The following is a 24,478-nucleotide window of genomic DNA, read 5'->3' as shown; positions in this document are numbered from 1 at the left end:
CTACCAAATTTTATGAGGATTGGTCTATAATTGACCCTACCCCCATATAAGGTCCCCCCCAGAAAATGTCTTAAATGCTCATTACGGGCTCAGAAATACTACTTTAGCAATGAAATTTACAATAAACAAGTTTTATGGGAACTTAAATCCTTCTATCAAGTTTTATATGGATCAGTCCATAATTGACCCTATCCCCCGTATAAGGTCCCCTTCAGAAAATGACTTCGACTTTTGAAAATGTCTCAACGAAATTTTAAATAAATGTGTTTTATATTAACTCAAATCTCTCTACAAAGTTCTTGGGAATGGCCCATAGTGACGCTACATCCCATATTAAATGATTTTATCGGTCTTTGATATCAAATTCGATTTATGCAAGTCTTATACGAGCAAAGGTTTTTCTAACAAATTTTATGAGAAATTCACCCTCTTCAGAAAATGACTTTAACTCTCATAACGGTGAAATTGGACACAAAAAAGTTTTTTTTCGAAACCTACATATAAAAAATAATACATTTTGGAGAGTTAGGTCTAAAGCGGATCCACGGTAGGGGGATGGGGGTGGTTAATATGAAATTTATATTCTATAAATCTTTTTAATTTTGAAGTAAGTATTTTTATACCCTCCAGTGGTGATAGAGGGTATATATAAGTTTGTCATTCCGTGTGTAACACCAAGAAATATTCATCTGAGACCAAACAAACTATATATATTCCTTATGAAATTCTGAGTCGATTTAGCTATGTCCGTCTGTCCGTCCGTCTGTCTGTCTGTGTAAAACACGCTCACGTTAAAACGAAGCAATATAATTTAACCAAATTCACCCAAAATATTCTTTATTATCCGGTACAGTTTGGTATTGAAAATGAGCAAAATTGGTTCACATCGGGAAAAGTTATGAATCAAAATTTAAAACAACTCCAAAAAAATAAGCATTTTTTACACATTCTAATGTAATTTTCTCGAAAACTATGCAAGATAATTTCATGAAAGTCATCATACATTCGTTTCTACACAAGATCTTGATTCTTGATGAAAATTGCCAGAATCGGTTCATAATTTCATATACCTCCCATACAAAAGTACATATTTCAGGAAAATGAGTTTTTTGTTAATAACTTCCGTCAGAATGTTGAAAAATTAAAATCTTATGTCAATAGAATTCATTGAGTGAAAAAATTTTCTGGATCGGTCCATAATTGGACATTGCTCCCATACAAGGTCCCCTCCCGAAAATCACTTAAACGCGCATAACTCATTACTAAATTAAGATATCTATATAAAATTTGGAATAAGTATTGCTCATATACACAGAAATAATACTGTGAAAGGTTTTTCAGATCGGTCCACAAGTGGTCATAGCTCCCGTACAAGGTCCCCTCCCGAAAATCACTTAAACGCACATAACTCATTACTAAATTATGATATCCATAAACAATTTGGTAAAAGTATTGCTCTTAAATACAGAAATATTACTATGAAATTTTTTTCCGATCGGTCCATAATTGGTCATAATTCCGGAAATCACTTAAACGCGCATAACTCATTACGAAATTAAGATATCCATATAAAATTTGGTACAAGTATTGCTCACATATACAGAAATATTATTATATTATTAAATAATATAAATTTTTTTCGGGTCGGTCCATAATTGGTCATAGCTCCCATACAAGGTCCCCTCCCGAAAATCACTTAAACGCACATAACTCATTACAAAATATTGATATCCATACATTTAGCACAAATATTGCTCTTATATACATAAATTACACTATAAAATTGCTTTACGATCGGTCCATATTTGGTTATATCTCTCATACTAGGTATCCTCCAGAAAATCACTTACACTTGCACAATATTCATTGCCAAATAATGATACAGATACAGAATTTTGAAATTTTGTCTCTATGGTCTTACATACATAATTGGTCATAGCTCCCATACAAGGTCCTTTTACGAAAATCTCTTAAACGCACATTACTCATTACCAAATAAAGCTATTGATACAAAATTTGGCACAAATATTAGTTTGGTATACAAAAATTCTATTTCAAGATTTTTTTTTCACGATCGGTCCATAACATGGGTGCGGTCGGTCCTATGCAAGTGTCCCTTCAGAAAATCACTTGAACACACATTAATTATTACTAAATTACGATATAGATACAAAATTTTACTGAAATATAGCTTTTATGTACAGAAATTTAGCTTAAAGAATTTTTTTCGATCGGTCTATAATTGGTCATATTTCCCATACTAGGTCCTGCCCCTAAAAGCAATGTAACCGTATTTAACTAGTTGCATTATCAATTTGTGTAGAACAAAATTATATATATGTATTTTGAAAATCCTTAAATATCTCACACACATGCATATATGCACATTAAATATAGTTAAAGCATAAAAATATAAAAGAAAATGGGGTTTGTAATGTTCAATAAATCTTGGAATTGTATCAGATTTAAGGTGCTTATATATTGGGGTTTTTCTATTTAAGACATGAGAAAACTTGTTTCTACAAATATTTGATCATTTAGAAAAGTATTAATATAAAAGTAGCTGGTGGAGGGTATTTAAGATTCGGTTCAGTCGAATATAGCACTCTAACTTGTTTTTTATTAAAAAATCTCAAAGTTCTTTAGTAGTCATTATTAAATTCATATATTAGGGAAATCCCATTTGTATGGAGAAAAATAAAATATTTCTATTTTCCCCACTAAAATTCGAAGATACTTTATATACAATATTATATAAAAAGTCAAGCTTTTATTAGTTGATTTGTAATGGTACAAATTTTGTAACTGAATTTTCGACCACGTTCAATAGCCCGGTTTGGTTTAAATTTGGCACACATAAAGACACCTGATGACAATGCAATGTTTGAAAAATCGAAAAACTACTTTACAATTTATTAACATTAAATATGTTTGTTTGGAAAATATAATAACTCGGTCTTAAATGAAATAGATCTAGATCGTGCTGTCATTAGAACTACTGTGCTCCCCAGTATTTTATGATTATAAATAACAATAAATAGTATGTTATTACTTTTGGATATTGGAGGAAGGGGAAGCTAACACGGAAATTGTAGTTACATCTGATATGGTTAAAGGGGCAATCAAGAGCTTCGCTCCCTATAAACCTGCAGGGTCGAATGGCATTTTCTCGGCACTCTTATAGATGGAGGCGGCACTGGTTTCCGTACATCTGTCTCAGATATTCATTGCATGCTTGAAATTCACATTCCACCGATTAAACCTAAATACAAAACAAATTGAAATTTTTGTATATGATATAGGCAACATCAATATCATTGACGTTATTTCAAGATACTCGTTAAAACCGCTAATTTTGGTGCTTGAATTCAAGTTTCCTTTTCTTATGCTTCAATAATCTGGTGGACTGCTTTAGACAAAAAGTGTAATATCAAACTACTACAGGGAGTTCAGCGTACATGCTGCTTGGGTATAAGTGGAGCTATGTGTACTACTTCAACAAAGGCTCTAGAAACGTTGCTAGATATTCCACTCATTGAAACATATTTAAGATATTAAGCGGCGCTTACAGCCGAACGTCTCTTTTCTTTAGGCGAACTGGACAAAAGCGGTTACAGAACATGTCATCAATGTATACTGTACACATTGGAAGGTTGTACACAATCATCGAACGTGTCTGATCGCATACCAGACACAGAATATGTCGGAAACTTTGAAATGCTGATCCCAGATAGAATGTCTTGGTCAAGCGGAACATTAGAGCAAATACCATTAGGAGTCCGGTGTTATACGGATGGATCTGAATTGCGGGATAAAGTATTGAAGACTCAGAAACAGAAATATACCACCGTTTACCTAATCGTAACACAAGCTTCCAGGCAGAAGTCCGAGCAATAACGGAATGTGTAAATTGGATTAGAATAAATATGACGCCCACGGCCCTTAATATATTCACCGACAGCCAGAAGGCAATTAGGGCGATATCAGGTGATGGAATTTAATCTAAGACCGTATTGGATTGTAAGAAAGCTTTAACTGAATACTCTCCCAGAGGTTAGGTTTACATCATATGGGTAGCCGGCAACGAAGCGAATGTAATAGCTTTAAGGGGAAGGGAGCTCGAGGTAGTTTACCTGACGAACGCAAAACCATTCGATGCAATAAAAGCTGAATTAAAAATATGGATGAGAGAATCCCATAAGGCCTCTTGGAATAATGAAACGGTGGGTAAAACCACAAAGTTCCTATGGGGTGACCCTGATGAGAACAAGACGAGAAATCTCTTCAAAAAGAGCAAGTCTGAAGTTAGTATGATTGTACGTGGACACACAAATTGGCCTTGCGGATTCAGACGAATGTAAAGCATGTAGAGAGGACAGTGAAACTATGGAGCACTTTCTTTGACAATGTCAAGCATTCGTCGAAGTTAGATCCAAGTATCTTGGAAGTGATGTTATCCCGGAAATAACATTCCTAACTAACACTGATTGGAAAATTCTTAGGAATTACGTCCAGGAATCTGACTTTCTGAACACTGAAAAATAATATACTCAGTGAACAAATTTTTTTTTATTTATAAAGAGGAGCGCACAAGAGGCCCGATAGTGGCCTAAGTGGGTTTGATGTACTATACATCCTCCTATCAACCTAACCTATTACTTTTGGAAGCGTAAATATTTATGTAAATGCATATATGACAATTTGATAGTTTCAACAAAGACATCAAAAGACTAGAAAACGCCAAACAAAAGAAAACATGTTTCGGTCAAAAGCTCAGATGTACAAAAACAAATACAAACTAATAGATACAAGTATGTAGATACCAAAATGCAAGTTCAATGGTAATTAACCATAGAAATCTAGAAATTTGTAGGAGGTTTTCAATAAACCAGCATATTTTTATAAACAAATAAAAATAATGTTTACAATAACTTTTAATAAGACTCCAAACACAAATCGAGCTTTGAAGTATAAATAAAAGAGGTCAGCAGTTAGATTGATATGAACAGAAACAGTTTAGATTTCAAATCGTGAGAATCTCAAGAATCAAACAAAATTCAAAATGCGCGCTTTTATTGTAAGTAAAAGAAGTGCATCAATAAAATAAATTATGGCAATTTAAAATAAATTTTGTATCAATTTTTAAGGTTATGTGCCTAGTAGCAGTCGCTTGTGCTGACAAATTGGGTTACAACTACCAACCAGTTGGTCATTCCGATTCTGGTTTATCTTTCCAACCTGGAGCTGGTGTTGGTGGTGGATTTGGCGGTTTGGATGCCGGTGCTTCTTATGATGCTCCTTCATACTCAGCTCCTGCTGAGTTCGATAAGGAATTCTTCTCATTCTCTGCTCCAGAAGGTGAATTCGATGATCCCAATGCCGCTCAAAGGATTGCCGGTAGTGTGAAACAAGGTCTCCGTGTTGTCTTCATCAAGGGACCCGAAAACAAGGGACTCGAGGATGCCGCACTCGCTTTAGCCAAACAAGCTGCTAATCAAAAAACTGACATCTATGTCCTCAACAAACAAGCCGATATTGGAGATTTGGCCAACAGACTCAATGCTCTCAACAAGAATAACAACAACAAACCCGAAGTTCACTTTGTCAAATACCGTACTCCTGAAGATGCCGCCAACGCTCAAAAAGCCATCCAAAGCCAATACGATTCTTTGGGCGGTCCTTCTCAATCTCATAATGGTGGTATTGCTCCCGTCCTCAACTTTGCTTCTCAAGCCCCAGTACGCGCTCCCACAGCTCATGCTCCAGGTAATGCTTACTTGCCTTCATCTGTGTTCCGTCGTCGCTTGTAAGTGATAAGACGCACGTAGCCAAAGAGACTGATCATTTATTATTTTTACTTTTTTGTTGATTTTTGTTATTAGCTTTTAAACGAATAAAAACTTTTATGTTTTGTTAAAAAATTTAAAATTTTCTAATTTGCAATTCCTTGTACTAGTTACCCAGTATGAGATTAAGCATTTGTTGCCTAAATTGCCTAGTAGCTTTCACTTTTACTAGGACAGCAGGTACTAAAGCAAATGGGTTAAAAGAAATATTTATTTTTTTTTTTTTTTTTTGTAAAAACAACAAATCAGATATCTATGCTTAATATAGCATTTGAAACTTTATTATTGAAATTTTATCATTAATTGAAGTCATTTTTATGATAGAAAATGAAATATTTTAATGCAAAATATTAGGTCGCTTAAAAAGCACATGCTATTTTGAGCATTTAGATAGTATACAGTCAGTTACTTGTTCGATTATCTGTAGTGTGTGTACAAGTTGTATAATAAAAATAATTAATACCCAGCAAAATGTTTTGTTACCATGTAAGGAATTAAAATGCTAAAATTTACTTACACAATATCATTTTAAGTCATTATTTTCACATGGTGGTGTCATACAAGGCAAGTACTAACCACAACCACTTACAAGTAATAAAAAAAAGTAGTCAATGTAGAAACGTAGAAACATATAGCTTCTATAGCTTTCATAGCTTCTATAGCTTCACGAAGATAACTAATGAATTAGAAAGTATATATAACACATATATAAGACGTTATTAGACTACTTATGTACATATGTATATGTAATCAGAACGATATGTAGTAGTCATTGAAAAGTATATTAATAGGTAAGTAGTTACGACTGAATGTCATTACCGCGTTTGTGCTGGGTATGTAAGCATCCGAATATGTATAATGAAATTTCACAAACGTAAAGAGGAAGTTTGCCGAGTTTTTAGGCAAACAAGGAGCGGGACTAGATATTCCAAAAATATTAAAATGATTACAAACTATCATAGTCTTTCGTTTGTTTTGTTATATATGTATGAAATCCGCTAATCGATGACTCTTCCAGTAAAAACTCGGTAATGGGTTGTACATAAATAACCACTTACTTTTCAATGACTTTCTTTTAATCTGATATAGACGTAATATATTTTCGGCGTTGTCATTTTGTTTGAACATTTTATTTGATTTCGATTTAAGAATTGTGTTTTACAAAAAAAAGAAAACAAAATTAAATTTGTATATGGAAACCATTATTTATCGCTCAATATAATAGCGATTTCTAGCCAAATGTGGAGATTTTTTAATGTGTTTGTCGAAGAAAAATAGTATTTGATTCGATAAAAAATTTAATATAAAACCAATTAAATTGAACTTCGTAAGACCAATGTATTTTGTTGTCGTTTTTAAAACCACTCCCTATACTGATCAGGTTCTAATTCTAATTTCAATCCTTTTTTAACAGATAATCGAATTCATAAAAAATAAAACAAACGGAAATTGAGTTCAAAAGTCCGAAAAATTATTTTATTTAGTTCTTCATCAATTGAAACTGAATTGGAATTGGCGATAAAGGTAGAAAATAATCTGACAACCCAGAAGGTGTAGTGAGTAGAAAATTTGGCTAAAAACCCGAAGTCTGGTTCGTAAAAACAAAACTACTTACTTAGCCACCTCTTTGTAAGCGAAATTACAAGTACTTCTTCAATCCCCCTTGTAAACCCACACTGGGTCTAGTTTTATGCTAACAGAGGGGCCCAAGTATTTCCCAATATTTTATATCATTTATGTCGCCAACTATAAAAGAATATCACAAAATAAATACAAGTTTAAACAAAATCTACAGTAGTTTTTTAATATCAATCGCAATCTTAATTGCATATTATTTATGACATTTAAGAAAAAACTAATTTGAATTTAAAATATATTTATACTTATATATCTATTGTTTTATATAAGATGCGTCTGTTTAAATTCTTGTTTATTTTGTTATTAATATAAAAGAAATTTTTATTTTAATTTATGGAACAATTCTATATAATTACTTTTTAGCAGTTTGTTAAACTAACTAGCTATAATTTAAATAATAACCAATTTTTTTTGATTAAGGGAAAATTTTCAGTCATTAAGGCGAATAAGGGCGTATGTACCACTTCTCCTAAAAAAAATAAATTGAAAATAATTTCTCCAAAGCAGTGAGTAGAACATTTGACTAACAAACCGAAGTCCTTGGTTCGTATTATCGCTGGCACTTTTTATTATTAAAAAATAAAACAACTTCTCTGTAATAGAAATTGAAAGTACTTTTTTAACTCCTTATTTGTAAGCGAGCGTGGAAGTACTTGCCTCCAATGACATCACCGTTTTAAAATAATGACTCAAAATGCTAATGAAGAAGAAGGTTTTATTAGCTTTTTAACTCATTTCCTTTTAATGTAAGTTTTTTTTCAGGGTATATAATGCCTTATTATTTTTATACCCACCATCAAACAAGTGAGAGTGTTATATTCGGCTGTGCCGAATCTCATATACCTACCATCAAAACATATGCCTTAAAAGGAATACTTCCTTATAAACATCAGGGTGATATTACTCATCAAAATAACTGAAGAGGATTTTATATGAGAGATAGGGTTTATTATTGACCGTTTATTATAAAATTTCCGTCACTTTCCGCATGAAATCGGTAGGAAGATTTACGTTCCTATAAATTGACAAAACCGATTGACAAAACTAATATACCCCTCTTTTTTGATGGTGATGATGGTAGAAAAAGATTGGCGGTGGTATATTGATTTTGTCACTCCGTTTGTAAGGTCCCCTTCAGAAAATAAACGAATATAATAATGAAACTCGCCAACATCTCTCTACCAAATTTGTAAGGATCGGTCCATAATTGATCCTACCCCCATATAAGGTTACCTTGAGAAATTTACTTTAACGCTAATTACTGGCTTAAAAAAAGTTGCATTTTGTCATAAACAAGTCTTGTATTAATTAAAATGTGGATCGGTCCACAATTGACCCTCATATATAAATCCACCATAATCGTTGTACTCGCCATAAAAAGATATTTATTATAATTCTTCATTCCGAATTTTATGAGGATTGGTCTATAGCTGACCATAGCCAACAAAACATAATCTATGTACAAATTTTTTTGGGTATCGATTCATAATTATCCCTACCTCATAAAAGGTCCCCTTCAGATAATTACTTTTACGCTTATGACTGAATTAAAAATACAAGAACAGCAATGAAATTCGAAACGAATAAGTGTTATACGACTCGAAATCTTTATACCAAATTCTACGACAAACCGTCCATATATGTTCATAGTTAAAAAATTTGACAAAAAAAATTGTTTTTAAAAATTAATATTTTGTTAATTCGAAGATCACGTACATAATTGACTTAAGCCTGATCTTCCTGATGTTTACAGTAGAACATTCCTTTTACGGCATACAATTTGATGGTGGGTATATAAGATTCCGCATAACCGAATATAACACTCTTACTTGTTATATATTTGAATTTTATAACCGGTTATCGTTTAACCGGTAGATATTCTGCCTGAAAAAAAAAACTTACATTAAAAGGAAATGAGTTAAAAAGCTAATAAAACCTTCTTCTTCATTAGCATTTTGAGTCATTATTTTAAAACGGTGATGTCATTGGAGGCAAGTACTTCCACGCTCGCTTACAAATAAGGAGTTAAAAAAGTACTTTCAATTTCTCGTACAGAGAAGTTGTTTAGTAAGTTGTTTTATTTTTTAATAATAAAAAATGCCAGCGAGAATACGAACCAAGGACTTCGGTTTGTTAGTCAAAAGTTCTACTCACTGCACCACTGCTTAGCTATATTATTGTATGTTAATCTGTCAATCTATCGTTTCGATAAGACATTAAGAAAATGGGGATAAATATTGTTATATATACATATATATAGGGTGGAGCAGGATTATATTTTTTGCTACCTATAAGGATTTAGAATATATATAAATTTGAAACTGTATGAGAAACTTACATATATGTATGTATACTATAGTTATGACTTTTTGCAATTTTTGCAAATATCCAAAATACCATAGCAAGACCTAGTAGGGTGTGAAGAGATGTTAAGGAATATGATACTATTTTTTCGCTATCGTAAAAAAAGTTCCCACACCAAAGGCGATGAAGTTTTGTATAAATATTACTTTTTCTGTATGAGAAAAGTAAATATTTTTGCCAACGTTTTTGCATTTGTATTACACTATCTTAAAGAGAACATTCTTCTCTTAATCCCTGTTATGAAATTACTAACAAATCGCGTTTGCGTTTATATAAAAATTTAAAAATAAAATTTTAGAAGTAAAAATAACGAACAAAAGCATTTTAGAAATTGCGCTCGGTGCGGGAATTGACTTAAAAAATAGCCTTTTAATATCAGGACAGTATTGGCTATAAGGCAGTGCTGTGGTATTTTGCCTACCAAAAAATAAAAAAATAGCAAAATCAAAATCTTATAGCTTTTTCACTTTTTTGAACTTATGGTATTATGTATCGGGCAAATAGAATTAAAACCTAGAAGCAAACCTTACTACCTGAATCTTTATCTAAAGGTGTATTAAAAATATTCACATATAGCTAAATCTATAGGTCATTACTAGTAATAACAGGTAATTAGTCCTTCATCACTCAGAAGAGTGCAACATTTTTCGTTATTAATCGAACAAACATGACTTCCTTTCTTGATTATATCAAAAAAAAAATAGTTGTTAAAATATTTGTTTTAAAATTAAATTGTCATGGTTTAATAAATGATCATCTTTATTAATAATTTCCTAAAACATGATTTGGGTTTTACCAAACAAAAACTTTTTAATTTAATTTAAAACTAAAATGTTTTTTTTTCTACTACAACTAAATTTATTCAAATTTTGTTTCGTTCGCTTTTATGGTTTTATGTTCGATATTAATTAGTTTCTATTATGTTACAACTTATGGACATTGGCAAAGTTATTAAATATTTTTTCATAATTATTATGCATTAATTAATAAACAAATAAAAACGGTAATAAAAAAATAAAATACCATTGAACAACAACAAAGACTTCGTCATAATTGATGGATGAATCATTGCGGAATGCGGTGGATAAACATAAATGCGGCATCATTTAACAAACTAGAGAAGTAACCTGATTATCGTTTATCAAAATTAATTAACTACCAAGTAAAAACTACATATGCCAAAAACAATTAATGGTAGAAGTATGTACCAAAAATATTAATAAGTATAAAAAGTAAATAATCTTAGAAGAATTAGGTTATTCTAAAAGAACATTTCAGTGAAGTTTAACGCGAAAACGTCTGATAATTAAAATGCGCACTTTTATTGTATTGTGTTTGGTGGCAGTGGCTTGTGCCGATAAATTGGGCTACAATTACAGACCTGTCGAACACTCAAGCTCAGGATTATCGTTTACACCTGGCTCTGGTGTTGGTGGTGGATTTTCTGAGCCTGCTTCTTATGATGCTCCCGCCACAGCTGCAGAATATCAGAAAGAATTTTATACATTCAGTGCACCCGAAGGTGCTTTCGACGATCCAGAGGCTGCCCAAAAGATAGCTGGTGCATTGAAAAAGAACCTACGTGTTGTGTTTATTAAGAATCCTGAAAACAAGGGTTACGAAAACGCTGTTCTTGCTTTGGCGAAACAAGCTGCCCAACAAAAGACCGCAATCTATGTTCTTAACAAACAACATGATTTATCTGCCTTGGCTGACAAATTTAATGCGCTTAGCAACAACAAGAACAACAAACCCGAAGTACACTTTGTCAAATACCGCACTCCAGAAGATGCTGCTAATGCTCAAAGAGCCATTCAAAGTCAATACGATTCTTTGGGAGGTACTTCTCACAACCACAATGGTGGTGTTGCACCTGTACTTAACTTTGCTTCACAAGCTCCCATCCGCCAAGGACCTGTTCAATCACCCAACAGTGCTTATTTGCCTTCTTCCGTTTTACGTCGTTTCCGTTATTGAAATTTGTGTTTAATTAATCGTTTGAATTTGCGACTGAATTTTATTAAAATTGTTATTGTTATGCATATTTATTTATAATAAAAAAATCCGATAAGTATTTTTTTAATTTAAAAAGAGAAATGTTTGTTTATTGATTAAATCAAATTATCTCAAATATTCTAAAGACTGACTTGTAAAAAGCAATATGGTCTTTATACAAAAGCGTATATTGTAAATATTCATTCAAAAGCCTCTATATAACAATGTCAGAACAATTTGAAGTCCTGTTTTCAATTTTTATAAGTGAAAAATGTAAATTATTGATGCCATTGATCGTGCTAACATCATTGTTATTAAAAACTAAAAATTTAAAGTGCAAAAGGATTCCTACTGCTGATAATAAAGACGTGTTTATCTAAATCGTTTACATAATATCGAATCCAAGACATTACTAAACAGTTAGCAGCACATTTGGAACACGAATGTCGAATGCTTAACGTGAACACTTGCTTTGACGGCCTTATTTCACGGTGGTCTTTTTCCTCCACTGGGTAGACTAGAGACGGTCTACCACGCTCCCCTGAAACCTTCTATGAACAACTCGAGCTATATAATCTCTTGCCATAGTAGCTCCGTTGTGGAATGACAGGCAGCAAGGGATCAATCCGAATGCAAACCCCGACAAGGAAAAAGCAATCACTGGTCTAAAGTCAATAGAAGGGGCCACTACCCCAACATCAGGTGAAATCAATCTTCCGGTATACCGGAAGGTGACCACCCTTATGATGTCATGAAAGATTGCATTATTTAAAATGCCATACTCATCAACTAATGACCCATTTCAGTGCATTCCTTAACCTCTTAAAGCCCGCGCAACCACACTACTGAGATGGCTCTGGCAACAGCACCTAGACACGTATTTGGTAGTCCGGAATACCCAGCCAATATATCAGGATTCCTATGTGTGTCGAAATAATATGACAGGAGTCAGTTCGAACCCAACCGTACTCAAATATTAGTACTATACCCAAATATTAGTACCAAGATATATTAATTATAAGGTAGTGTTATCAGAACAGCTGATCGTTTTTTGCTATTATGTTCATTTTTCGCCGTAGTGTATAATTAATGCCAAACTTTGTTTACATTTTGTAAATGTCAAACTTTGTTTTCATTTAGTTAATGTCAAACTGGTTTCATTTTGTATATGTGAATTTTGTGATTAAAGTGAAATTGTGTGAATAGGGTATATTTTTGTGTTTTTAATTTTTAAAAGTTTAAACATCAAAATAAATTATAAACAGATTCAAATTTATAAACATTTTTTGTTTAATATAAATTCGCTTTGATTTATTGTCAGCTGTTTTTGAAATTTTTCCCTTACAGCCAATTCGCTTTCAAGTGCAGGCACAATGTCAAACTACATATAAAAAAATATAACTAATTCGCTTGGTATTCTGAATTCGCCGATGACACTACCTTATAAAATTAATATACCTTGATTAGTGCTGTACCCACGATTGCTTCAGAATCACTTTCTCAGTCAATCTAACGTTAACGTTGTAATCAAAGTACATGTCGCACATGTCTAGATAATTTAATAAAATTTGGCGCATACGTTTCTTTTGACCCAAGATCGAAGCCTATTGAAATGGTTAAAATCGGTATCGGTTAAAATTTCTTGAATAAATCGGAATCAAGGTAATATTTAAGATAAATGACTTATTATGATAAATAAATAACATTTAATATTCATAACTAGTGTAGGGACTCATATGGTTGGCCACGGCCGACAATACCTTCTTACTTGTTTCAAATTACATTCATAATTTCGACTAGTGACCCTACCGTAATTTTAGGAAAGACATCGCACTATGGGCTAAAGGAAGGTTCTCAGAAAAATATATTTACATATTAACGAATAATAACATCTGTTCACAGCTAATGATTGCAATAAATGTTAACAAGAAATCTTTATTAATGTTACAAATATTTAAATTTACATATTGCACGTTAAGAAAAAACGAAAAAGGCACATACGGTATCAATGGTATTAGTCCCATAATTTTTACCTAAATACTCATTGAGAACTTTATGTATGAACCTAGATTGCTAAACGTGCATTTTAATATTTATTTTTGTAGATCAACTACTTCGAGGTAAAATTTGTTCTCAAAGTATTCGCACGTTATCTAGAAACAACTCATTAGATTTCTAATATTTTTTATAAAGAAAACGGCAAAAGATATAAAAGTTTAAATTATTTCGTAACATTTTAAACAAATAAATAAATTAATTAAACAATTAACACATAAGTAATACAGTATTGATCTTTAGCACAACTGAAGATACGAATTCATTGCACTTCACTTTTAAACACGGAAGCGACGGAATACGGATGATGGTAAGTACACACTGTTGGGAGATTGAACTGAACCATGAGAAAATATAGGAGCTTGGGAAGCAAAGTTAATAACAGGAGCAACACCACCATTGTGATTTTGAGTGGTACCACCCAAAGAGTCATATTGGCTTTGAATAGCTCTTTGCGCATTAGCAGCATCCTCTGGTGTGCGGTATTTAACAAAATGTACTTCGGGTCTGGCATTTTGGTTGTTGTTTATGGCATTGAATTTTTCAGCCAAAGCAGAGATGTCATGCTGTTTGTTGAGCACATAGATGGCAGTCTTTTGTTCGGCAGCTTGTTTGGCCAAAGCAAGTACGGCATTTTCGTAAGCTTTGTTTTCTGGGTTCTTAATGAAAATAACGCGAATGTTCTTCTTCAAAGAGCCAACAATCTTTTGGACTGCTTCTGGATCATCGAAAGCACCTTCTGGGGCTGTAAATGTATAGAATTCCGTGTGGTAACCACCGGTGTTAGCAGGTGCATTATAAGATACAGGACCAGCTAAACCGCCACCTACACCAGAAGAAAATCCAGAAGTGTGTGGAGCACCATATGATGAGGAAAACCCACCTCCCACAGAACCGGGAGTAAATGATAATCCTGAGTTTGAGTGTTCAACAGGTCTGTAGTTGTAACCCAATTTGTCGGCGCAAGCCACAGCTAACAAACACAATAAAATAAAGGTGCGCATTTTGCTTATTGAGCTGTTTAACTCCGTTCTTTACTTCAGTTGTCAACTTTGAAATGTTCTAATCGAATGACGACTGTTGACATTGAAGAAGGTTTTTTATTTCAGAATTCAAGCCAGGCCATTCGTAATGATCTCCCCTTTCTGCTCTAATGTATACATGTATATTTTTAGCAGTAGTTAAAATAGAACGGTTGTCGTCGGCAACACTTTTACCGGTACCGGTTGTTGTGGGATAATAATTTACGCTCAGTATTCCAGTTTTTTTTCATTTCATTAACTTGTTTGCACTTTCAATAAACAATAAAAATATAAAACTAAAAGCCAGAATAAATAAACTAGATTTGATTTTATAAAAATTATCTGAACATATTTTTTTTTTTTATTGGGACTAAGAAAAAAATTAGGAATTTCATACAACTTAATGTTTTATGTTTCTACTTTTTTCTTCTTTTTCGTATTACTAAAATTTGCAAATAAAGGTTTAATAAAAATAAGATTTGTAAAAAAGTTTTGTCAACCCAAATCCTAATCACTTCCAAGATACTTGGATCTAACTTCGAGAGTGCTCCATTCGTCTGAATTTTGTATAGATGTGATCGTAATCCTGTGTGTCCACTCAGAATACGTACCATCATACTAACCTCAGACTTGCTAATTTTGAAGAGATTTCTCGTCTTGCTCTCATCAGGGTCATCCCATAGGGTCTTTGTGGTTCTATCCACCGTTTCATTATTTCAAGAAGCTTTATGGGATTCTCTCTCCCATATTTTAAATTCAACTTTTGTTGCGTCCAAAGGCTTTGCGTTCGTCAGGTTAACTACCTCGAGCGGTCTTCCCTTTAAAGCTATTGCATTCGCCCTTTCGTTGCCGACTACTCCCGAGTGTCCTGGTACCCACATGATGTAAACCTTACCTCTGAGAGAATATTCAGTTAAAGTTTTCATACAATCCAATACGTTCTTAGATTTAAATCTATCACATAATATCTCCCTAATGGCTGTCGGTTAACATATTAAGCCCTGTAGGCGCTATATTTATTCTAATCCAATTTAAACATTCCGTTATTGCTCGGACTTCTGCCTGGAAGCTTGCGTTATGATTAGGTAAACGGTAGTATATTTCTGCTTCTGGGTCTTCAATATAGAACCCCAGGTCGACTTTGTCCCCCAATTTAGTACACATGGCACCACTTGCTCACACAGGTTCCGGATTTCACCTGTTACCCAGGGTTTTTCCTGGGCAGATCTCCGCTCGAATGATTCAAACAGGGCACTTGAGAGCTTTATTTCGATATTGAAGAGTGTCCTGACATAAACGGTTCTTTCGTAAGGTATCGAACATTGTCCAATTAGTCATAGACTTATTCAGCTTAGGTGGTGGCATTATTATTTTGAATTTTACGTACCGATGGTCCGAAAGGAGTGCTCGTCCAAAACTCTCCAATCCTGAATTTCGTTTATAAGCTGATTCTATTGACGAAGCTTTATTACCTATGTTAAACGTGATCAAGTCTTTAGTATTAAGGAAATACATGAAGGCTTGTCCGTAGCGATTGGTGTTTGTAGTACCCCAAGCTATGTGGTGGAAGTTGGCAACACAACTATTACAATTTTTTATACCCACAATCAAAAAGGATATTGATTTTGTCACTCCGTTTATAACACATCGATATATTGGTCTTAGACCCACAAAAGAATATATATTCTGGGTCCTTATTAAATTCTAAGACGATCTAGCCATGTCCTTCTGTCTTTTGAAAGAACGATAGGGTTCGAACGGAAAGAGCTAGAGACTTAAAATTTACAAGTTCTTCATAGTTGTACTCGCCATAAAAAATTTATTATAATTCTTCATTCCGAATTTTATAAAGATTGGTCTATAGCTGACCATAGCCGACAAAACATAATCTATGTACAAAATTATTTGGGTATCGATTCATAATTATCCCTCATAAAAGGTCGCCTTCAGATAATTACATTCACGCTTATGACTGAATTAAAAATACGAGAACAGCAATGAAATTCGAAACATAAAAGCTATATTTCAGTCAAATTTTGTATCTATATCGTAATTTATTAATAAGTAATGTGTGTTCAAGTGATTTTCTGAAGGGACACTTGCATGGGACCGACCGCACCCATGTTATGCACCGATCGTGAAAAAATCTTAAAATAGAATTTTTGTATACCTATAGCTATATATATTTTGTATACCTATAGCTATAGCTATGTCCAATTATGGACCGATCCAGAAAATTTTTTCTCTCAATGAATTCCATTGACATAAGATTTTAATTTGTAAAATTTTGTGAAGATATCAACATTCTGACGGAAGTTATTAAAAAAAAACCATGTATGAAGACTTTCATGAAATTATCTTACATAGTTTTCGAGAAAATTACTTCAGAATGTGTAAAAAATGCTTATTTTTCGGAGTTGTTTTAAATTTTAATTCATAACTTTTTCCGATGTGAACCGATTGGGCACATTTTCAATACCAAACTGTACCGGATAATAAAGAATATTTTGGGTGAATTTGGTTAAATTATATTGCTTTGTTTTAACGTGAGCGTGTTTTACACAGACAGACAGACGGACGGACGGACATAGCTAAATCGACTCAGAATTTCATAAGGTCCCAGAATATATATACATACTTTGTTGGATCTCAGATGAATATTTCTTGGTGTTACACACGGAAAGACAAACTTATATATACCCCCTATTACCACTGATGGTGGTGGAGGGTATAAAAAAATAAGAGTTTGTAATCGGGCATGGCCGACCATATGATACTACACTAGTGATTATATTAAAAATTTTGATTATTTGTTTAATAAGGTATTTAATTTTATTTTTACTTTAATTGGGAAATATTTTAACAATTTGTTGACAAGAATTTTTTTAATGAAGGGTTATTTGGGGTATGGGGTGAATATCCTTATAAGTTTTGGTAGAGAGATTTACGTCTACATCAGTTATTTATGCAGAATAGCATCGTAATATTAGTGTTTATAAGTTCATTCTGACCATCAAGTCATTTTCTGAAGGGGACTTTGTATGGGGGATAGGGTCACATGAAGTCCGATCATTACAAAAATCTGCAGCATCATTAAGACTTATATAAAATGATTTTTGAAGTGATACTGGGTCATTTAACATATTTATGAGCTCAAAAGTCCTATTCGGTTTATAAACCAGTTACCCGATTAACCGAAAACCCGGTTTTTATTTCGTTTTTTTTTTTTTTTTTTTTTTGTAAACCGTTTTTTTAAAACATTGATTTTTGGTTAATCGGGTTATCCGGTTGGGTCAAAAGAAAAGTATGTGCCAAATTTCATCAAAAGGTTTACTTGATTCTGAACCGATCGGTATACTTTAATGTGTGTGTAGGACCAATATTTTGGGGTATTACAAACATCAGCACAAACGCATAATATCCTCCCCACTATAGTTATATAATAACTTATATACACTGTTCCAAAATTTGAATTTCACACAGGAAAACTGGTAATTTGAACATTAGTGCGCTGTTATCAAAATACTGGAGTAGGGTCGTTAAAAAGGTTGGAAATTTCCATACCAAGCGCGGGGTAATCGAAACTCTTTACAGAAAAATTACGAACACATTCGGCCATCTAAAATGGGATACTACAATATATAATAGGAGTTTTAGACATGCACCTGTTCCCATCGGTATCAAAATTTTCGATTTTTTCCATTCAAAATATTTCATATAAAGTAAGGCTTTCAAAAGTATAAATTCTTTATACATTTTCTTATAAATGTTTTAGATAATATAAAAGAAAATAAGTATTTTTCCAAAAAAAAAGAAAAAACTAAAGTGTGGTAAACCGTAACCCCAATCCACGCCTTTTCAACGTGTAAATCTCGTTGGTTAAAGATAAACAAAGCGCCGATTTGAAATTTCCTACATTTGTATAAAAGTTCCCTGAGGGGAATGGAACTGATACGAAACTGGTCACGAGCTAGTTCTAAAATTAAAAAAAAAATGTGGTCAGGAATCCCTCAATTCTCAAAAAAAAAAACGTATTGAAAAATTCCAAAAATGGGATTTAAAAAATTTTAAATTTAGTGTCACGAATTCCTCCAAAAATAATTGAAAATTTTCAAAAGTGGGATTTTTTAGTTTTTTTGGTTATAATTTTACAAAATAATATTCTTTACTGGGCCATAAAAATTGCATACTACAATTTGATATAGACTATGTGATTTGAGAATTTTTGCCCTAAAGTTGATAAAAAAAAATACTTAGTCTTAGCAAGTAATCATTCCAAGTGAATATAAAAATAAAATTTGACAGATGGATTTTACCGCCTATGAAACTTGATTATGTTTATATTTATGTTTATGCTAATATTTATCACTCAGTTAAATCCTTTTTCTTTAGGGGATAGGGTCAATTATGGACCAATTGTCATAAACTTTTATACACATATTTATGTTCATATAAAACATGTTTGTGTCGAATTCCATTGCTAGACAGATATTTTAAAGCCAGTAATGAGTGTTGAAGTAATTTTTTGAAAGGAACCTAATATGGGAGGTTGGGTCAATTATGGACCAATTCTCATAAAATATTACAGTGAAATTAAGGTTCCTATAAAACTTGTTTGTGTAGAATTTCATTGCCATACAGATATTTTTAAGCCAGTAATGAGCGTTAAAGTAATTATGTGAAGGGGACCTTATATGCTAGGTAGGGTCAATTATGGACCGATTGCCAGAAAATTTGGTCGAGAGGTTTAGGTTCCTATAAAAATATTTTGTGTCACATTTCGTTGCTTTACTATTAGTTTAAACCCAATTATCAGCATTTAAGAACCTTATACGGGGACTAGGGTCAAATATGACCGATGTCCGCCATACTATACCGTAAAATTTATGGGTGCATAAAATTGACTTGTGCTAAATTTCATGGAAATTGCTTCATATTTATCGATAAAAAAACACACTATGTCGGATTTTATTCGTATATACTTATATTTTAATGAAGTATATTGGAAAAAGTGACTTAAGGATGTGGACCTTAAATGAGAGCTATGACGAATTATGCATTGATCATAAAATTTTTTTATACAATTTTTTAATATATGCGGAATTTTATTCCGATATCTTTATTTATCAATGAAATATGCGATTTTCTGAAATGGATCTTATCTGACAGATATGACCAATTATGAACCGATTCGAAAAAATTATTTATGAAGCCTATTTTTAAAATATTTTTATTTCTTAATAAGATATGTATTTGTATTTAAGTGATTTTCGGAACTGGTCCTTATATGGGAGCTGTGACCAATTATGAACCGATCCGGAAAACATTTCGCCGGATGTTTCATATTTACTTTAAACACATTATTGACTAATTTTATACCTATATCTTCATTCAGTTATGAAATATCTGCGTTTACGTGGTTATCGGAAATGAGCCTTATATGGGAGCTATGCCCAATTATGGACCAATATTGCAAAGTGATATATGTATACACAAAACATATTTATGTCGGATGTTACTCCAATATCTTTATTTTTTAATTAGTTATGTGCATTTAAGTGTTTTTCGAAAGTGGACCTTATATGGTAGCTATGACCAATAATGGTCCTATACAGATCTACATTGGTAATATGATTTCTGTTCATATTATATACATATTTTTGCCCAAGTTATTAACCATAAATCTATTTCCGAGAATATTTACCTTTGTATGGGGGCTATGGGAAATTTCGATTGTTTTGAGTTTGAACATATTTGATCCCTGGGCAAAGAAAATAACGTGTGACAAAATTCATCCAATTATCTTTAGTAGTTTAGGAAAAAAAGATAATTTTTTTAGAGGTAGTCTGAAATATTTACTCACAACTATTTACGTTGTGGACCGATTTGATTTTCTCTAAACCAAAGTGCTGATGGCAATAGTGAATATTTTCAGTGAATTTGGCTGATTTCTTTTGCTTAGTTTTAACGTGAGAGTGTTTGAACAGACGGACAGAGTGACGGACATAGCTAAATATACTTTATTGGGTCTCAGATGAATATTTCTTGGTATTACATACGGAATGACAAACTTATATACATAAACCCACTATCACCACTGATGGTGGTGGTTAGTTATTGGATAACCACAAAAGAAAATGCATCAAAGTTTCTCGTGCGCAGAAAAATCGGTGTTATTCTTTCAAGAAAAAATGATGAGGCACCTCCTCCATTAATGTGATCTATAGCAGAATTGTAAACTAATATACTACTAATTCACCATGTTAAATAATCTATATAAAATTATGAACACAGTTTTATAAAAAAAAAATATTCTTTGAAAAAGTTAAAAAACTAATAAATAAACGAATTTACCCACGAATATTTAAAATATTTGGGTTAATTTCATTTATATTTTTGGTCTTTCGTTGAGGGTTATACCCAAGCTTATAATTTTGATTTTCAGGTTAAAACGCCATTTTTAGCTGATTACGGGAAAAATTATTTTAAAATTTTTATAGAATATTTTTGGTCCACAAACTGATGTACAGTGGGTTGGAAGGCCATATTGTTTTCTTTTTTTATCGAAATCGGCGTCAAAATTCTCATAATACAGAAAAATATTTCAAAGTAGTATGGCATTTGGTTTAGTCCATTTCAGATTTTTTTGAAATTTATGGGACATATATGTACCCTTATAATATAATAAAAGTCGTTTTGCTACGCCAGAAATACACTAACAAAAATTTTAAATTACGGAATTTTTGAGACCCATTTCAAAAAGATTGCAGAATATTTTTTTGAACATATTCACAGAAAAAATTATCAGTAGTTTATTTTCAATTAACATGTTTTTCTCTTTCTTTAGTTTTAATTTAAGCAAACTTTTATTTGTCTTAATTATCTCGTTGTTTAAAACCTAAGTTTACAAATTTGATTAAATTTTTAATTGATTCAATTAGTTTTTTAATTGATTGAAAAAAATTTTCTGGCCAACTTTTCTATTTTAGTTTTTTTAAATATTTTATTTTGATTTCTTATGCTAACAATGTTTATAATTCTTAAATAGTCAATACGATTTTAGGCATATAATATTCAAGTTTTCTGACAATTTGTAAAACACTTTATATGTTCAAATTTGATAATAAAGTGATATTTTTTGTAAATGCTCAACGCATTGTTAAATGTCAAGCATTCCATTAACATTGTGAGTAATCAGTTAATAATTTGATTGTTTTAATCATCAACTTAATTGGTTTTTAATACATTTTCTACCAAACAAACTAATTCATTTGATTTATTTTTATTAAATATTTAATTTATACAATTAATGAATTAATCAATTTTAAATTTTGTCTCAATTATTGATATTAATTGTTCTGATTAATTCGTTATTTGAAAAAAAAAAGTATTTTTTTAATTTTTTTACAAATTTGATAAATGATATCATCATTTTGGTGATAGGTGCAAAACTTGCTTGATACAATTATTTTGATAATTGAAACATATTTTTAGTTTTTTCTGTGTTGTACTGAGATCAAGATTTGCAATCGCAAATAGGGAACTGAGAAACTTTTCCCATTTTTTTAATTTTTCTTGTATTTAGTACATTGAAACGCATCGTTTTAGAGGCATTCCTCCTAAAAAGTGGTCCACGGGAGACGCTAATATACATATATATAAAAAATTAAAACAATATTTTTTTTAAATAAAATGTTTAACAATAATTTTTATTCGAAATCGATTACTCAGTAGTCAACAAAACATAATTTAACAAATCAGTCGTGTTTAAAATTACTTAAAATAATAAAACACTTATCAATCAAACTAAATCAATCTTAGTTACGGAAGACTGATGAGGGCAAGTAAGCGTTAGCGGGAGCATGAGCAGGGGCAGAGTGGACGGGAGCTTGAGAAGCGAAGTTAAGAACGGGAGCAACACCACCGTTGTGAGATTGAGAAGTACCTCCCAAAGAATCGTATTGGCCTTGGATGGCCTTTTGGGCGTTGGCAGCATCTTCAGGAGTGCGGTATTTGACAAAGTGTACTTCGGGTTTGTTGTTGCTGTTCTTGTTGATGGCATTGAGTTTGTTGGCCAAATCTCCAATATCGGCTTGTTTGTTGAGGACATAGATGGCAGTCTTTTGTTCGGCAGCTTGTTTGGCCAAAGCGAGGGCAGCATTTTCAAGACCCTTGTTTTCGGGGCCCTTGATGAAGATAACGCGGAGACCTTGTTTCACGCTACCGGCAATCTTTTGAGCGGCGTTGGCATCATCGAATTCACCTTCGGGAGCAGAGAAAGTGTAGAATTCCTTTTCCAATTCAGCGGGAGCAGTGTATGAAGGAGCTTCATAAGAGACACCATCATTGCCACCACCGACACCACCAAGGCTGCCACCACTGAGACCACCGAGACTGCCACCACCGAGGCTGCCGCCACTAAGGCCACCGAGACTGCCACCACCGAGGCTGCCACCACCGAGGCTGCCACCACCGAGACTGCCACCACCAAGACCACCGAAGCTGCCACTGCCGAAACCGCCACCAAGGCTGCCACCGCCTAGGCTACCACCACCAAGACCACCGAAGCTGCCACCGCCGAGGCTGCCACCACCGACACCACCAAGGGATCCAGAGCCGGGTGTAAATGAAAGACCACTGTCAGAGTGACCAACGGGTTGGTAATTGTAACCCAATTTGTCGGCGCAAGCCACAGCTACGAAGCACATTACCTATGAGATAACATCAAATAGAAATTACGATTAGCATTGTTTGTATCCAATTACAGCGGAAAAACTTTTAGTTAATATCCTTTAGTATTTTTAGAACTTACAACAAAGGCACGCATTTTGTATTTGATTTGTTCTTTCTTGTTGAGAAGTGAGTTAAACTCTGTCTTTCCGTCGATCGAACTTAGGTTTATATACCAAAAATTAGAAAAACTATCAGTATGAAAATGATTCAGATGAAACAAAAGTCACAACAACGAAATTCTTCAAGTACGTTTCGTTTTTTTTTTTTATTTCTTAATGATGGTCAAATAATATGATGCGTTGTTTTAGTCATACACTGAATTTGATAAAATTAGAAAAGAGACATCTAGTGTATATCTGTCTGTATAGTGTGACCTACAAACAGCAAGAACTACAGATATAATAACAACTATACGCTCCAATAGTTGTCAATGTGAAACAAGTTGATGAACTCTTTAAAAATGGCCTAAAGTGTTACCGCTATTAACACTACCAATAACTTTTGTTGCTATTTTTGCTGATATACATATGTATTTCAGAAAGATGTGACACTAAATGTCGTTCACAGGCCACCACAATAATCGCAATCTTAAAATTTTAAACTTTTGCCAATATTTTCCATAAAAACAAACAATACTCATTAAACATTTCATTTAACTTACGATAAAAACACAAAATCAATGAAGATAGATATCAGTCAATCCGACGATTGGTCAGTTTACTTGCTGCTAAATTTATATAACCTGTTTTACTATGTATTGGTAGATCCACATAATCAAACTCTATTGTTTACACTTTTTCATTATAAATTTGAAATTTTATAAGA

General features: G+C 32.7%; 4 protein-coding genes across 4 annotated transcripts; 2 read left to right on the top strand and 2 right to left on the bottom strand.

The window, feature by feature from the left end:
- The first annotated feature begins 4,975 nt into the window (after positions 1–4,975).
- Positions 4,976–5,910, top strand: LOC119616451. Its single transcript, XM_037972798.1, has 2 exons — positions 4,976–5,077; positions 5,148–5,910. Exons 1-2 carry the CDS (start codon positions 5,063–5,065, stop codon positions 5,808–5,810), a joined length of 678 nt encoding a protein of 225 aa, XP_037828726.1. The 5' UTR covers positions 4,976–5,062; the 3' UTR covers positions 5,811–5,910.
- A 5,197-nt stretch (positions 5,911–11,107) lies between these two features.
- Positions 11,108–11,933, top strand: LOC119616454. The gene has a single exon (XM_037972801.1). It carries the CDS (start codon positions 11,160–11,162, stop codon positions 11,823–11,825), a length of 666 nt encoding a protein of 221 aa, XP_037828729.1. The 5' UTR covers positions 11,108–11,159; the 3' UTR covers positions 11,826–11,933.
- A 1,758-nt stretch (positions 11,934–13,691) lies between these two features.
- LOC119616473 lies at positions 13,692–14,967 on the bottom strand. The gene has a single exon (XM_037972833.1). The coding sequence runs from the start codon at positions 14,900–14,902 to the stop codon at positions 14,177–14,179; it is 726 nt and encodes a 241-aa protein (XP_037828761.1). The 5' UTR covers positions 14,903–14,967; the 3' UTR covers positions 13,692–14,176.
- Positions 14,968–22,597: 7,630 nt separating this feature from the next.
- On the bottom strand, positions 22,598–24,032 carry LOC119616458 (pupal cuticle protein 36a-like). The gene is made up of 2 exons (XM_037972805.1): positions 23,733–24,032; positions 22,598–23,631 (listed from the first exon to the last, which is right to left on the bottom strand). The coding sequence occupies exons 1-2, from the start codon at positions 23,745–23,747 to the stop codon at positions 22,738–22,740; spliced, it is 909 nt and encodes a 302-aa protein (XP_037828733.1). The 5' UTR covers positions 23,748–24,032; the 3' UTR covers positions 22,598–22,737.
- Between the last annotated feature and the right edge of the window lie 446 nt (positions 24,033–24,478).

The sequence above is a fragment of the Lucilia sericata genome, unplaced genomic scaffold (assembly GCF_015586225.1).
Source record: "Lucilia sericata isolate MDLA Ls3-8-SP2 unplaced genomic scaffold, ASM1558622v1 Contig000073F_arrow, whole genome shotgun sequence".
Lineage (NCBI taxonomy): Eukaryota > Metazoa > Arthropoda > Insecta > Diptera > Calliphoridae > Lucilia > Lucilia sericata.
Note: the sequence above shows the minus strand (reverse complement) of the source record. Positions and strands in the feature narration are given on the sequence as shown.